Raw genomic sequence first — 16,451 nt, 5'->3', positions numbered from 1 at the left:
ATTAAAAAACAATGTCGTACCTCCTCTGCCCTGACATTAGTGTAGATAGTCATGTGATATTGTATGAGTGATATTGTGTAATGAGTGGATCTGTACTATATCTTGACTGTTGTTAGTTTTGTTGTACACATTTCCCACAACATGCTGTTTACATTGTTTTCCTCCTATGTACAGTCGGGACAGACCCCTCTTTGGATAGCCAGTTTCTGTGGTCACCAGAAATGTATGGAGCTCCTAATCGATGCTGGGGCCAATGTTGATGTACCCGAAGAGGTGAGTGTAAGTAGCTGTACACACATCATAGAGCCTCCCCATGTTCTGTTGACCTGGTCCATTAGACACCAGAGCTAGTCATGTTTGTGTAGAGAGCACTGGTAGTTGGTGTACCGAGGTACGACACGCATCTCGTGATCTTTCTTTTAATTAATTAAGGCTCAGTGCGCATGCGCAAGCGAGGTATACGGTAGTGTGTGTGTGTGTGTGTCTGTACTGTGTAGACTATTTCAGCTGCTCAATGATCAATGAAGTGCAAGTAAGAGTTTCTATAGGCTTCTTGTCATGTTTTCTTGGCTTTCTATTTGTGGGTTTGCAAAATAAAGCTTTGTTCTCGAGTTATGCCTTAGTTTTGCTTACTTGGAATGCCATTGCAGCTTTTTCAGAAGAGCACGTAGCAAAACTTGTTTACCGAGTGTTGCTACTCTACTTATAGTAGTTAGCTCTGCACTAGAACACTAGCTATTGGTAGCTGCAAGAGTCAGAAGAGAGCTACAAGGCTCTACTGATGGCAGCCATTAATTTTAGACTTGAACTTTTGGTATCGATCGTTTTTAACAACAATCATGGTCGATCATTACCCACTATTTGAGTTTCCCTGTGATTGCATGCAGCAAAATTAAAAATGTTAATCAATGTGTGTATAAAAGCTAGCTATTAGTAGCTTTATGTTATGTAGCTTTGGCACCTCCACCTGCGGTGCTTTCATTTATTTGGTTTTCAATGTAGTGTGTTCCCCACAATAACTCTGTTATTCTGTGACTAAGGCTCAAGGGTAGTATAGTTTAGACATAGATCCGTCGCTGAACCCGTAAACGTCATCACAATGGAATATTCAATTAAAAAACAATGTCGTACCTCCTCTGCCCTGACATTAGTGTAGATAGTCATGTGATATTGTATGAGTGATATTGTGTAATGAGTGGATCTGTACTATATCTTGACTGTTGTTAGTTTTGTTGTACACATTTCCCACAACATGCTGTTTACATTGTTTTCCTCCTATGTACAGTCGGGAGCAACCCCTCTTTGGACAGCCAGTTTCAGTGGTCACCAGAAATGTATGGAGCTTCTAATCGATGCTGGGGCCAACGTTGATGTACCCAAAGAGGTGAGTGTAAGTAGCTGTACACACATCTCAGAGGCCACTAGCCACAGAGCCTCCCCATGTTCTGTTGACCTGGTCCATTAGACACCAGAGCTAGTCATGTTTGTGTAGAGAGCACTGGTAGTTGGTGTACCGAGGTACGACACGCATCTCGTGATCTCTCTTTTAATTGCATTCCAAAAATTTTACAATGTAATGCACAATAACTTTGACAAAGAATGAAGGGTAGTATAGTTTAGACCTAGACCTAACTGTTTCCGCCACTGAACCTCAGCTTCCATTAAAGATAAGGCCTGCTACTGACTGCTTGCGCATGGATATTTTTCCTGTAAATTCCTATTTTTATCAGTGAAAATATCCTGACAAAGAATACAAATTTGAAAGTCATACACAGAGCTATATATATATTAAGGGGATTATAAAAATTAACATTTTTGGTTCTTGACCTTAATTTGCTGCATATAGCAGCTAACGCTTCTGCTTAATCGTTTATTTGCCTGCTTGAAAAGCTTATTATCTAGATCTATCCACGCAGCAAACACCAATACATCAAAATGCATACCCTAGTCACAGAAGGTTAAGTTTCTGGTTTCAAATAAAAGGTCAAAGGTTGCAATTAAGTCCTCTCAAATTAGTTTGTCTGGATCAGCTGATTTCTGTTGTATTAATTGGTGATGTATAAACTCAGGGGCGCGAGGGTGAACTCAGTTTTACATCTATAGCCGGTATTTTAATAAATGACCTTTTGACCCTCGCACTCCTCTGAATAATGGTTCACCTGCTCACACTATCTTGACTCTGTACAGGATGGAGCCACTGCGTTGTATGTAGCTGCTCAGAATGGTCATGTGAGGGCAGTGGAATTATTAATTGCTGCAGAGGCTCAAGTGGACATTCAACAAAAGGTGAGATTTAAGTTATAATTCACTCTATATAATTGTTATTTGGTCTGTACAGGTTGGTTGGACGGCATTGCACAAGGCCAGTGAGAAGGGTCACTGTGGAGTTGTTAGAATGTTGTTGGAGGCCAAGGCTGATGTCAACAAAAAGACGAATGTGAGTCACAGTGCATGTCTATATGATAATGTAGCATTTGTTCATAACCATGGCAACTGTGTATCAGTGGTTGTTTGTAATTACTGTTAAAATTCCTTATTTCCCTTCATCACTAACTGCTCACATACCCACTATACAGGACGGACGTACTGCCTATGATGTGGCTAGTAGGAATGGACACACTCAAGTGTGTGAACTACTACACTGACTCTGTATCTTATTAACTGTACTGTTACCATGGCAGCTAGCCTCTGATAGATACGTTGATTGCAAATTTATACACTACATCATTTTGTCTTATAATTAATTTTTTTTTCTATATACGGTTTCTCATGTATTTCACCATAAGTTACATTCTGATCATGTAAAACTTGAAAGTTAATTGGTCAATAATGGGAAATGTGCAAAATTAATAACCTGAAACTAGATTGAATTGTTTGTCTAAAGGTGCGGCCTGGAATCGAGGCTATATAATTATATAGGTGCTTGATTCTCAATCACATCTTGAGATAGGAATCCCACTTGTAGTAGATAAGAGATGACAGCATGATGATCACATGACACAGCTGTAGAGGAAATACAATCACGAATATAATTATAAGGAATTCAAAAAAAGACAAATAATTATTACCGTGAATAAATCTAATAACCAGCTCAACTTCTACAGCTATAGGGTATAATATGTCTCCTCGATCACTATCATTAATGCAAATACAAAAAGATCTCCAAGGTTACCATAGATACACAGCCAAACTGACTTCCCTCACTATTCAGTAGAGGGAGCATTGGACTCAAACAAAGATCTACAAACAGACAGCTAGCTTCAACATGTATTAACACACAAGCACCCTCTGTAAAGGAATACTCCATCTCTCACCATAATGAAGAGGTGTCTGATTGTCTGTGTCCTCAATATTAACATCTGCTCCCCTCTTCACAAGTAGTTTCACCATGTTCAGGTTGCCACGGTCACAGGCCCAGTGAAGAAGACCATCCCCTGTATCATGAAATGCATCTCTATATACAACAATCTAGCGTTAATTTGTTGTAACTTGGACAATCCAAACTTGCATGGTTATAGTTCAAGGAAATTAGACAGCAATATTCTTACTTCTAGACTACTGTCAGCTGATTATAAGGTGTGCCTTATTTATGGTGTTGCACTGAACTACTTGTAAGCAAAGATTGGACTAACGAGATACGGACATTGCGTATAATAATAGACTGTATATCTCCAGAGCTCTCACATGAGGTCCCAGTTTGGTGTGATCCGATTGGACTCTTCCAGCACTCTAGTGAGGTCATGTCGGAAGTAGGGCTCAAACACGACATCATCCTACAGAATCAGGATTTGATCCAGACCCTCCGTCATCAATCATCTGGGGGGCAAGAGAGGTACAGTAAGACTTGTCTATACTGGTCACCCTTGGACAGACCAACAGTGGCTATTATAACAAGATGCTCAGTAGAGCATTCATCCCGTGCGTTGACATAACGGACACGCAATCAACTTTTCAACTGCATGGGTACACTTTTCAGGGAAAATGTAATGGAATGATCACAATGACTTAATTGCCTTTTCTTGGGCAAATCATTGATAACACCTATTAAATCTAGGATAAAGTATGCCATGAATTGTCATTAAAATTCATATGCATTTCACAGCGCGATAGACCAGCTGAAAATTTTGCATACCCATGAAAAGATGGAGCATCAAACTACGGCATCATTGCTTTTCATGGGAAATTCACATAGATACATCTATTAAATTTTATTAAATCCCAAGTTGTTCTTGACAGGGGGTGGTCTAGAGATGTAATGACTGTACAGTATAGGGGGGTGGTCCACCGTGTGGGGGGAGACAATACACACACTAATGCAGTATAGGGGGGTGGTCCACTGTGTTGGGGGAGACAACACACACACTAATGCAGTATAGGGGGGTGGTCCACTGTGTGGGGGGAGACAATACACACACTAATGCAGTATAGGGGGGTGGTCCACTGTGTGGGGGGAGACAATACACACTAATGCAGTATAGGGGGGTGTGGGGGGAGACAACACACACACTAGTGCAGTATAGGGGGGTGGTCCACTGTGTGGGGGGAGACAACACACACACTAGTGCAGTATAGGGGGGTGGTCCACTGTGTGGGGGGAGACAACACACACACTAGTGCAGTATAGGGGGGTGGTCCACCGTGTGGGGGGAGACAATACACACTAATGCAGTATAGGGGGGTGTGGGGGGAGACAACACACACACTAGTGCAGTATAGGGGGGTGGTCCACTGTGTGGGGGGAGACAACACACACACTAGTGCAGTATAGGGGGGTGGTCCTCTGTGTGAGGGGAGACAACACGCACACTAGTGCAGTATAGGGGGGTGGTCCACTGTGTGGGGGGAGACAACGCACACACTAGTGCAGTATAGGGGGGTGGTCCACTGTGTGGGGGAAGACAACACACACTAATGCAGTATAGGGGGTGGTCCACTGTGTGGGGGGAGACAATACACACACTAATGCAGTATAGGGGGGTGGTCCACTGTGTGGGGTGAGACAACACACACTAATGCAGTATAGGGGGTGGTCCACTGTGGGGGGAGACAATACACACACTAATGCAGTATAGGGGGGTGGTCCACTGTGTGGGGTGAGACAACACACACTAATGCAGTATAGGGGGGTGGTCCACTGTGTGGGGGAAGACAACACGCACACTAATGCAGTACAGGGGGGGGTGGTCCACCGTGTGTGAGGAGACAACACGCACACTAATGCAGTATAGGGGGGTGGTCCACCGTGTGGGAGGAGACAACACGCACACTAATGCAGTATAGGGGGGTGGTCCACCGTGTGGGGGGAGACAACACACACACTAATGCAGCATAGAGGGGGGTGGTCCACCGTGTGGGGGGAGACAATACGAACAACTAATGCAGCATAGGGGGGTGGTCCACTGTGTGGGGGAGACAATACGCACACTGATGCAGTATAGGGGGTGGTCCACTGTGTGGGGGGAGACAATACACACACTAATGCAGTACAGGGGGGTGGTCCACCGTGTGGGGGGAGACAACACGCACACTAATGCAGTATAGGGGGTGGTCCACCGTGTGGGGGGAGACAATACGCACACTAATGCAGTACAGGGGGGTGGTCCACCGTGTGGGGGGAGACAACCCACACACTAATGCAGTATAGGGGGGTGGTCCACCGTGTGGGGGGAGACAACGCACACACTATATAGGGGGGTGGTCCACCGTGTGGGGGGAGACAACGCAGGTCCACTGTGTGGGGGAGACAACACACACACTAATGCAGTATAGGGGGTGGTCCACCGTGTGGGGGGAGACAACACGCACACTAATGCAGTATAGGGGGGTGGTCCACCGTGTGGGGGGAGACAACACGCACACTAATGCAGTATAGGGGGTGGTCCACTGTGTGGGGGGAGACAACACACACACTAATGCAGTATAGGGGGGTGGTCCACTGTGTGGGGGGAGACAACACACACACTAATACAGTATAGGGGGGTGGTCCACCGTGTGGGGGGAGACAATACACACTAATGCAGTATAGGGGGGTGTGGGGGGAGACAACACACACACTAGTGCAGTATAGGGGGGTGGTCCACTGTGTGGGGGAAGACAACACACACACTAGTGCAGTATAGGGGGGTGGTCCACTGTGTGGGGGAAGACAACACACACACAAGTGCAGTATAGGGGGGTGGTCCACTGTGTGAGGGGAGACAACACGCACACTAATGCAGTATAGGGGGGTGGTCCACTGTGTGGGGGGAGACAATACGCACACTGATGCAGTATAGGGGGTGGTCCACTGTGTGGGGGGAGACAACACACACACTAGTGCAGTATAGGGGGGTGGTCCACCGTGTGGGGGGAGACAATACGCACACTGATGCAGTATAGGGGGTGGTCCACTGTGTGGGGGGAGACAACACACACACTAGTGCAGTATAGGGGGGTGGTCCACTGTGTGGGGGGAGACAACACACACACTAGTGCAGTATAGGGGGGTGGTCCACTGTGTGAGGGGAGACAACACGCACACTAGTGCAGTATAGGGGGGTGGTCCACTGTGTGGGGGGAGACAACGCACACACTAGTGCAGTATAGGGGGGTGGTCCACTGTGTGGGGGGGAGACAACACACACACTAGTGCAGTATAGGGGGGTGGTCCACTGTGTGAGGGGAGACAACACGCACACTACTGCAGTATAGGGGGGTGGTCCACTGTGTGGGGGGAGACAACGCACACACTAGTGCAGTATAGGGGGGTGGTCCACTGTGTGGGGGGAGACAACACACACACTAGTGCAGTATAGGGGGGTGGTCCACTGTGTGAGGGGAGACAACACGCACACTAGTGCAGTATAGGGGGGTGGTCCACTGTGTGGGGGGAGACAACGCACACACTAGTGCAGTATAGGGGGGTGGTCCACTGTGTGGGGGGAGACAATACACACACTAATGCAGTATAGGGGGGTGGTCCACTGTGTGGGGGAAGACAACACACACTAATGCAGTATAGGGGGTGGTCCACCGTGTGGGGGGAGACAACACACACTAATGCAGTATAGGGGGTGGTCCACTGTGTGGGGGGAGACAATACACACACTAATGCAGTATAGGGGGGTGGTCCACTGTGTGGGGTGAGACAACACACACTAATGCAGTATAGGGGGGTGGTCCACTGTGTGGGGGGAGACAACACGCACACTAATGCAGTATAGGGGGGTGGTCCACTGTGTGTGGGGAGACAATACACACACTAATGCAGTATAGGGGGGTGGTCCACTGTGTGTGGGGAGACAATACACACACTAATGCAGTATAGGGGGTGGTCCACTGTGTGGGGGGAGACAACACACACACTAATGCAGTATAGGGGGGTGGTCCACTGTGTGTGGGGAGACAATACACACACTAATGCAGTATAGGGGGGTGGTCCACCGTGTGGGGGGAGACAACACACACTAATGCAGTATAGGGGGGTGGTCCACTGTGTGGGGGGAGACAACACACACTAATGCAGTATAGGGGGGTGGTCCACTGTGTGGGGGGAGACAATACACACACTAATGCAGTATAGGGGGGTGGTCCACCGTGTGGGGGGAGACAACACACACTAATGCAGTATAGGGGGGTGGTCCACTGTGTGGGGGGAGACAACACACACTAATGCAGTATAGGGGGGTGGTCCACTGTGTGGGGGAGACAATACACACACTAATGCAGTGTAGGGGGGTGGTCCACTGTGTGTGGGGAGACAATACACACACTAATGCAGTGTAGGGGGGTGGTCCACTGTGTGGGGTGAGACAACACACACTAATGCAGTATAGGGGGGTGGTCCACTGTGTGGGGGAAGACAACACGCACACTAATGCAGTACAGGGGGGGTGGTCCACCGTGTGTGAGGAGACAACACGCACACTAATGCAGTATAGGGGGGTGGTCCACCGTGTGGGGGGAGACAACACGCACACTAATGCAGTATAGGGGGGTGGTCCACCGTGTGGGGGGAGACAACACACACTAATGCAGTATAGGGGGGTGGTCCACTGTGTGGGGGGAGACAACACACACTAATGCAGTATAGGGGGGTGGTCCACCGTGTGGGGGGAGACAACACACACTAATGCAGTATAGGGGGGTGGTCCACCGTGTGGGGGGAGACAACACACACTAATGCAGTATAGGGGGGTGGTCCACCGTGTGGGGGGAGACAACACACACTAATGCAGTATAGGGGGGTGGTCCACTGTGTGGGGGAGACAATACACACACTAATGCAGTATAGGGGGGTGGTCCACTGTGTGGGGGGAGACAATACACACACACTAATGCAGTATAGGGGGTGGTCCACTGTGTGTGGGGAGACAATACACACACTAATGCAGTACAGGGGGGGTGGTCCACCGTGTGTGAGGAGACAACACGCACACTAATGCAGTATAGGGGGGTGGTCCACCGTGTGGGGGGAGACAACACGCACACTAATGCAGTATAGGGGGGTGGTCCACCGTGTGGGGGGAGACAACACACACACTAATGCAGCATAGGGGGGTGGTCCACCGTGTGGGGGGAGACAACACACACACTAATGCAGCATAGGGGGGTGGTCCACCGTGTGGGGGGAGACAACACGAACAACTAATGCAGCATAGGGGGGTGGTCCACCGTGTGGGGGGAGACAATACGCACACTGATGCAGTATAGGGGGTGGTCCACTGTGTGGGGGGAGACAATACACACACTAATGCAGTACAGGGGGGTGGTCCACCGTGTGGGGGGAGACAACACGCACACTAATGCAGTATAGGGGGTGGTCCACCGTGTGGGGGGAGACAATACGCACACTAATGCAGTACAGGGGGGTGGTCCACCGTGTGGGGGGAGACAACCCACACACTAATGCAGTATAGGGGGGTGGTCCACCGTGTGGGGGGAAACAACACGCACACTAATGCAGTATAGGGGGGTGGTCCACCGTGTGGGGGGAGACAACACGCACACTAATGCAGTATAGGGGGGTGGTCCACCGTGTGGGGGGAGACAACACGCACACTAATGCAGTATAGGGGGTGGTCCACCGTGTGGGGGGAGACAACACGCACACTAATGCAATATAGGGGGGTGGTCCACCGTGTGGGGGGAGACAACACGCACACTAGTGCAGTATAGGGGGGTGGTCCACCGTGTGGGGGGAGACAACACGCACACTAGTGCAGTATAGGGGGGTGGTCCACAGTGTGGGGGGAGACAACACGCACACTAGTGCAGTATAGGGGGGTGGTCCACCGTGTGGGGGGAGACAACACGCACACTAGTGCAGTATAGGGGGGTGGTCCACCGTGTGGGGGGAGACAACACGCACACTAGTGCAGTATAGGGGGGTGGTCCACCGTGTGGGGGGAGACAACACGCACACTAGTGCAGTACAGGGGGGTGGTCCACCGTGTGGGGGGAGACAACACGCACACTAGTGCAGTACAGGGGGGTGGTCCACCGTGTGGGGGGAGACAACACGCACACTAGTGCAGTACAGGGGGGTGGTCCACCGTGTGGGGGGAGACAACACACACACTAGTGCAATACAGGGGGGTGGTCCACCGTGTGGGGGGAGACAACACACCCACTAGTGCAGTACAGGGGGGTGGTCCACCGTGTGGGGGGAGACAACACACCCACTAGTGCAGTACAGGGGGGTGGTCCACCGTGTGGGGGGAGACAACACACGCACTAGTGCAGTGCACGCTAATGTAGTATAGGGGGGTGGTCCACTGTGTGGGGGGAGACAACACGCACGCTAATGCAGTATAGGGGGGTGGTCCACTGTGTGGGGGGAGACAACACGCACACTAATGCAGTATAGGGGGGTGGTCCACTGTGTGGGGGGAGACAACACGCACACTAATGCAGTATAGGGGGGTGGTCCACTGTGTGGGGGGAGACAACACACACACTAATGCAGTATAGGGGGGTGGTCCACCGTGTGGGGGGAGACAATACACACTAATGCAGTATAGGGGGTGGTCCACTGTGTGGGGGGAGACAACACACACACTAGTGCAGTATAGGGGGGTGGTCCACTGTGTGGGGGGAGACAACACACACACTAGTGCAGTATAGGGGGGTGGTCCACTGTGTGAGGGGAGACAACACGCACACTAGTGCAGTATAGGGGGGTGGTCCACTGTGTGGGGGGAGACAACGCACACACTAGTGCAGTATAGGGGGGTGGTCCACTGTGTGGGGGGGAGACAACACACACACTAGTGCAGTATAGGGGGGTGGTCCACTGTGTGAGGGGAGACAACACGCACACTAGTGCAGTATAGGGGGGTGGTCCACTGTGTGGGGGGAGACAACGCACACACTAGTGCAGTATAGGGGGGTGGTCCACTGTGTGGGGGGAGACAACACACACACTAGTGCAGTATAGGGGGGTGGTCCACTGTGTGAGGGGAGACAACACGCACACTAGTGCAGTATAGGGGGGTGGTCCACTGTGTGGGGGGAGACAACGCACACACTAGTGCAGTATAGGGGGGTGGTCCACTGTGTGGGGGGAGACAACACACACACTAGTGCAGTATAGGGGGGTGGTCCACTGTGTGAGGGGAGACAACACGCACACTAGTGCAGTATAGGGGGGTGGTCCACTGTGTGGGGGGAGACAACGCACACACTAGTGCAGTATAGGGGGGTGGTCCACTGTGTGGGGGGAGACAACGCACACACTAGTGCAGTATAGGGGGGTGGTCCACCGTGTGGGGGGAGACAATAAACACACTAATGCAGTATAGGGGGGTGGTCCACTGTGTGGGGGGAGACAATACACACACTAATGCAGTATAGGGGGGTGGTCCACTGTGTGGGGGAAGACAACACACACTAATGCAGTATAGGGGGTGGTCCACTGTGTGGGGGGAGACAATACACACACTAATGCAGTATAGGGGGGTGGTCCACTGTGTGGGGGGAGACAACACACACACTAATGCAGTATAGGGGGGTGGTCCACCGTGTGGGGGGAGACAACACGCACACTAATGCAGTATAGGGGGGTGGTCCACCGTGTGGGGGGAGACAACACGCACACTAATGCAGTATAGGGGGGTGGTCCACCGTGTGGGGGGAGACAACACGCACACTAATGCAGTATAGGGGGGTGGTCCACCGTGTGGGGGGAGACAACACGCACACTAATGCAGTATAGGGGGGTGGTCCACCGTGTGTGGGGAGACAATACACACACTAATGCAGTATAGGGGGGTGGTCCACCGTGTGGGGGGAGACAATACACACACTAATGCAGTATAGGGGGGTGGTCCACTGTGTGGGGGGAGACAATACGCACACTAATGCAGTATAGGGGGGTGGTCCACTGTGTGGGGGGAGACAACACGCACACTAATGCAGTATAGGGGGGTGGTCCACTGTGTGGGGTGAGACAACACACACTAATGCAGTATAGGGGGGTGGTCCACTGTGTGGGGGGAGACAACACGCACACTAATGCAGTATAGGGGGTGGTCCACTGTGTGGGGTGAGACAACACACACTAATGCAGTATAGGGGGGTGGTCCACTGTGGGGGGGAGACAACACTCACACTAATGCAGTATAGGGGGGTGGTCCACTGTGTGGGGGGAGACAACACGCACACTAATGCAGTATAGGGGGGTGGTCCACTGTGTGGGGGGAGACAACACGCACACTAATGCAGTATAGGGGGGTGGTCCACTGTGTGGGGGGAGACAACACGCACACTAATGCAGTATAGGGGGGTGGTCCACCGTGTGGGGGGAGACAACGCACACTAATGCAGTATAGGGGGGTGGTCCACTGTGTGTGGGGAGACAATACACACACTAATGCAGTATAGGGGGGTGGTCCACCGTGTGGGGGGAGACAACACACACTAATGCAGTATAGGGGGGTGGTCCACTGTGTGGGGGGAGACAACACACACTAATGCAGTATAGGGGGGTGGTCCACTGTGTGGGGGAGACAATACACACACTAATGCAGTGTAGGGGGGTGGTCCACTGTGTGTGGGGAGACAATACACACACTAATGCAGTGTAGGGGGGTGGTCCACTGTGTGGGGTGAGACAACACACACTAATGCAGTATAGGGGGGTGGTCCACTGTGTGGGGGAAGACAACACGCACACTAATGCAGTACAGGGGGGGTGGTCCACCGTGTGTGAGGAGACAACACGCACACTAATGCAGTATAGGGGGGTGGTCCACCGTGTGGGGGGAGACAACACGCACACTAATGCAGTATAGGGGGGTGGTCCACCGTGTGGGGGGAGACAACACACACTAATGCAGTATAGGGGGGTGGTCCACTGTGTGGGGGGAGACAACACACACTAATGCAGTATAGGGGGGTGGTCCACCGTGTGGGGGGAGACAACACACACTAATGCAGTATAGGGGGGTGGTCCACCGTGTGGGGGGAGACAACACACACTAATGCAGTATAGGGGGGTGGTCCACTGTGTGGGGGAGACAATACACACACTAATGCAGTATAGGGGGGTGGTCCACTGTGTGTGGGGAGACAATACACACACTAATGCAGTACAGGGGGGGTGGTCCACCGTGTGTGAGGAGACAACACGCACACTAATGCAGTATAGGGGGGTGGTCCACCGTGTGGGGGGAGACAACACGCACACTAATGCAGTATAGGGGGGTGGTCCACCGTGTGGGGGGAGACAACACACACACTAATGCAGCATAGAGGGGGGTGATCCACCGTGTGGGGGGAGACAACACACACACTAATGCAGCATAGGGGGGTGGTCCACCGTGTGGGGGGAGACAAGACACACACTAATGCAGCATAGGGGGGTGGTCCACCGTGTGGGGGGAGACAACACGAACAACTAATGCAGCATAGGGGGGTGGTCCACCGTGTGGGGGGAGACAATACGCACACTGATGCAGTATAGGGGGTGGTCCACTGTGTGGGGGGAGACAATACACACACTAATGCAGTACAGGGGGGTGGTCCACCGTGTGGGGGGAGACAACACGCACACTAATGCAGTATAGGGGGTGGTCCACCGTGTGGGGGGAGACAATACGCACACTAATGCAGTACAGGGGGGTGGTCCACCGTGTGGGGGGAGACAACCCACACACTAATGCAGTATAGGGGGGTGGTCCACCGTGTGGGGGGAAACAACACGCACACTAATGCAGTATAGGGGGGTGGTCCACCGTGTGGGGGGAGACAACACGCACACTAATGCAGTATAGGGGGGTGGTCCACCGTGTGGGGGGAGACAACACGCACACTAATGCAGTATAGGGGGTGGTCCACCGTGTGGGGGGAGACAACACGCACACTAATGCAATATAGGGGGGTGGTCCACCGTGTGGGGGGAGACAACACGCACACTAGTGCAGTATAGGGGGGTGGTCCACCGTGTGGGGGGAGACAATACGCACACTAATGCAGTATAGGGGGGTCGTCCACTATTTGAGGGAAGAAAATACACACACTAATGCAGCAGAGGGGGGTGGTCCACTGTGTGAGGGGAGACAATACGCACACTAATGCAGTATAGGGGGGTGGTCCACTGTGTGGGGGGAGACAATACACACACTAATGCAGTATAGGGGGGTGGTCCACTGTGTGGGGGGAGACAATACGCACACTAATGCAGTATAGGGGGGTGGTCCACTGTGTGGGGGGAGACAATACGCACACTAATGCAGTATAGGGGGTGGTCCACTGTGTGGGGGGACACACTAATGCAGTATAGGGGGGTGGTCCACCGTGTGGGGGGAGACAATACACACACACTAATGGATACATAGTCAAGGATGTTGTGGGAACACTATTAAAAGAGCCCCTCTATTATGACCTGCACTAATTATACCCGCCCACACACATTGTTCACAGCAACAATGGAGCTACATCAGCACACACTGAGATGGCTACTGGCTATACAGTAGAACCTCGATTATCCGGACACCTTGGTTCCAGAAGCAGGCCGGATAAGTGAATACGCCGGATAATCGAATAGATAAACCACGCCTTGATCCACCCACTTTATTGATAAACAACAGTGCCACATGGTTGTCTGCGCATGCGCAAAAGATAAGCAGGCATGTCTCCATGGTAACAGCTACAACGCACATGCGCGTTTGAGGGACACCCCCATTTTCTGATCTGATAACAAGAAAACTGCCAAGCCGGATAATCGAGGTTCCGGATAATGGAGGGCCGGATAATCGAGGTTCTACTGTACTAACAAAAAGCAGATGACACCGCAGCCTTAAGGGGGAGAGGCTTACCAAGGTTTTCGTGGTCCAGGCTCTCATAGTCCTCTGGTTTGACCATGAACCCCAACACCTCGGTGTTCAGAATGTGCATAGGCAGATCTACAGTGGAGGGAAGGGGACAATTCAAACTTGTTCTACATGTACATACATGTACCATAATAAAGTGCACAGGTCAGCAAATAATGTATTCAGTGCAAGCCTCGTACATATAGACAAGTTATCCCCTCCCTATGGACTGTACATGCACTGACTTACCTTTGCTGATCCATCAGAATCCGTAGTGTCCTGTTGTTCACCAGAAAGTTGTCACAGTCTAGCCGCTGGATAAACAACAATTGTATAGTTAATCTGAGCTAGATACTGTGGATACCAAAATTGCAATAACTAAAACTGTATCTACTACTGTCTTGGGCAGACTAACAGTGGTTGAAATAAAGAGATGGCCTGTTAACACAGGTCCAAACACATGCTATGGAGACTTTGGGCCCATTAACCTGGCTGTATTATAGAGGGTGACCTGCTTACAGGGTGACCACTATAGACAGGTTTCACTGTATCATAATGGTACGTCTAGAGATAGCCTAGCTAGGTCCTTACAATAGATGGGCCGGGAACGAGGCTAGAGATGGTCACACTGATAACTCACAAAGAGGTAGTCTGCCCCTGAACGCCTGGCCCCCTCCAGACCTTCCTGTCTCAACTGGGCAACATGGACGAACCTCTTGTCATGCTCCTCGAAAGGGTCAAGGTTTGGATACAGCCACTTGTCTGATAACTTCAAGTCAAGAGCTTAACGTTTTCTGCCCACTCAGCAAGTATTGTCGTGGTGTTGTCACCGTTATGGTCTGTTCTGATCCTACAGTGTAGTTAATGATATTCATAGGTGGGTGGGGCTGGTACAAACACAATAGGGTTTTGTTGCATGCAAGAAACAGAAATAGAAATTCTGCAAACTATTACATACAATGCATCTGATATAGAGTAACAACCTCTAATTATGATGCATAGTGGCAGGTGCAACTTACCACAATGAAATCCTGTCTTTAGGATAGTCCAAGTTCTCCAGATAACCGAGAGCTGAATTTCTAGCCAGAATAGCAAGGAAGACACTCGGCAGATCTTCAGCTGCTTCTAACGAGGAGTCTCCATTGTCCAACGTGTATACAGACGGTATGGCACTCACTAGGAGAGCTATGCACACAGCAAGTGCAATCCAGTGTATCGAGAGACTATTCATAGATGATCCGTGGAGCTGGGAATTTGATGGAGTTTATCTTAACATCTGACTGGTGATTATTTCACTGCTTCTCGAGCCTTACTCTGTGTGACAGCCTCATTTCTTTGATGGAGAACTGTGCTTCTTTTAATATCTTGACAAGAGGAGGATGTCCCTATTGACATCTGAGCATGCGCAGTAAGCACGTGTCATGCCCCTTATATGTACAGTGGATTGCAGTGCACTTGCAACAGAGAATTGCCAAACAGCAAAACCACAATCAGATAAATTATTATGAATATCATTATCAGTTTTCTGGAGTTTACTTGAACTTTTCCAAGAGTACTGTACTACATTACAGGTAGAAAGCATAGAGCCAACTGAAAGTAACCAATTTTCAGCAGACACTCATTGAACCTCTCTAGGCATGCCCCCTCCCCCCCAAGAACGATTTAACATGCATGACATTTGTACACTGTATAGTCAGTCAAGCATTCTTGAAATGTATTTCATGCATTTCTAGTCTACTTAAGCTTTTCAAGAGTGCTATCATAAAGTATCCATTCTGTAGGTATCTATGAATAGGAGTGCCCTGAGAATATCTATATAATCGCATGGAGGTGTATGACTGAGCACCTTTTTAGGATTAATCCCCTGGGCCCAGCTTGTAGATTCAATTTGCTCATACCTGTATATGTTTAGGAATAAGCAGATGTTCAATGAGATTCTGCTAATTGTAATAAAAATGCAAGCTGAGCTTAGAATTACTATTGGTAATGAAATTCATATCTGGTGGTTTTGCTGTTTGGTGCAAGTGCACTGCAATCCACTGTAACTGTGCAAATGGCTACAAGATCAAGAAGTGACCTTGATACTCTGGTGGTCCAAGTGGAAGGATTGAATCTAGAGGAGAACAAAGCTGGCTCAGGGGCTTATGGCTGTATCTTTAG

The 16,451-nt window shown here is 50.4% G+C and overlaps 3 protein-coding genes across 5 annotated transcripts in view; 1 reads left to right on the top strand and 2 right to left on the bottom strand.

Annotated features, from left to right (window-relative positions):
• LOC135342577 (serine/threonine-protein phosphatase 6 regulatory ankyrin repeat subunit B-like) overlaps window positions 1–16,451 on the top strand; it is a 171,395-nt gene that overhangs the window by 18,031 nt on the left and 136,913 nt on the right. Inside the window, exons 13-14 of the mRNA XM_064539325.1 lie at window positions 175–273; window positions 1,286–1,384. Of these exons, the coding sequence (XP_064395395.1) occupies window positions 175–273; window positions 1,286–1,384 (198 nt within the window). The remainder of the gene's footprint in view (window positions 1–174; window positions 274–1,285; window positions 1,385–16,451) is intronic.
• Window positions 1–16,451, bottom strand: part of LOC135342713 (procollagen galactosyltransferase 1-like) — a 108,125-nt gene that overhangs the window by 12,616 nt on the left and 79,058 nt on the right. The gene's annotated exons all lie outside the window — the stretch shown is intronic.
• Window positions 2,787–15,681, bottom strand: LOC135342805 (uncharacterized). Of its 3 annotated transcripts, XR_010396922.1 has the most exons (7): window positions 15,311–15,681; window positions 14,932–15,141; window positions 14,541–14,605; window positions 14,298–14,384; window positions 3,685–3,816; window positions 3,315–3,434; window positions 2,787–3,003 (listed from the first exon to the last, which is right to left on the bottom strand). XR_010396922.1 is itself a non-coding variant. In XM_064539669.1 (6 exons), exons 4-6 carry the CDS (start codon window positions 14,374–14,376, stop codon window positions 2,912–2,914), a joined length of 291 nt encoding a protein of 96 aa, XP_064395739.1. In that variant the 5' UTR covers window positions 14,377–14,384; window positions 14,541–14,605; window positions 14,932–15,141; window positions 15,311–15,681; the 3' UTR covers window positions 2,787–2,911. The 3 variants fall into 3 exon arrangements, 1 of the variants encoding a protein (XP_064395739.1); XR_010396923.1 differs by lacking the exon at window positions 14,298–14,384; XM_064539669.1 differs by lacking the exon at window positions 3,685–3,816.

The sequence above is a fragment of the Halichondria panicea genome, chromosome 10 (assembly GCF_963675165.1).
Source record: "Halichondria panicea chromosome 10, odHalPani1.1, whole genome shotgun sequence".
Classification (NCBI taxonomy): domain Eukaryota; kingdom Metazoa; phylum Porifera; class Demospongiae; order Suberitida; family Halichondriidae; genus Halichondria; species Halichondria panicea.
Note: the sequence above shows the minus strand (reverse complement) of the source record. Positions and strands in the feature narration are given on the sequence as shown.

Coding starts and splice junctions, on each gene's coding strand:
- LOC135342805 (XM_064539669.1), bottom strand. CDS start 14,376: ATGCACATTCTGAACACCGAGGTGTTGGGGTTCATGGTCAAACCAGAG. Junction 3,435..14,297: donor CCTGGACCACGAAAACCTTG/GTAAGCCTCTCC, acceptor TTCATGATACAG/GGGATGGTCTTCTTCACTGG. Junction 3,004..3,314: donor TCAGACACCTCTTCATTATG/GTGAGAGATGGA, acceptor TTTCCTCTACAG/CTGTGTCATGTGATCATCAT.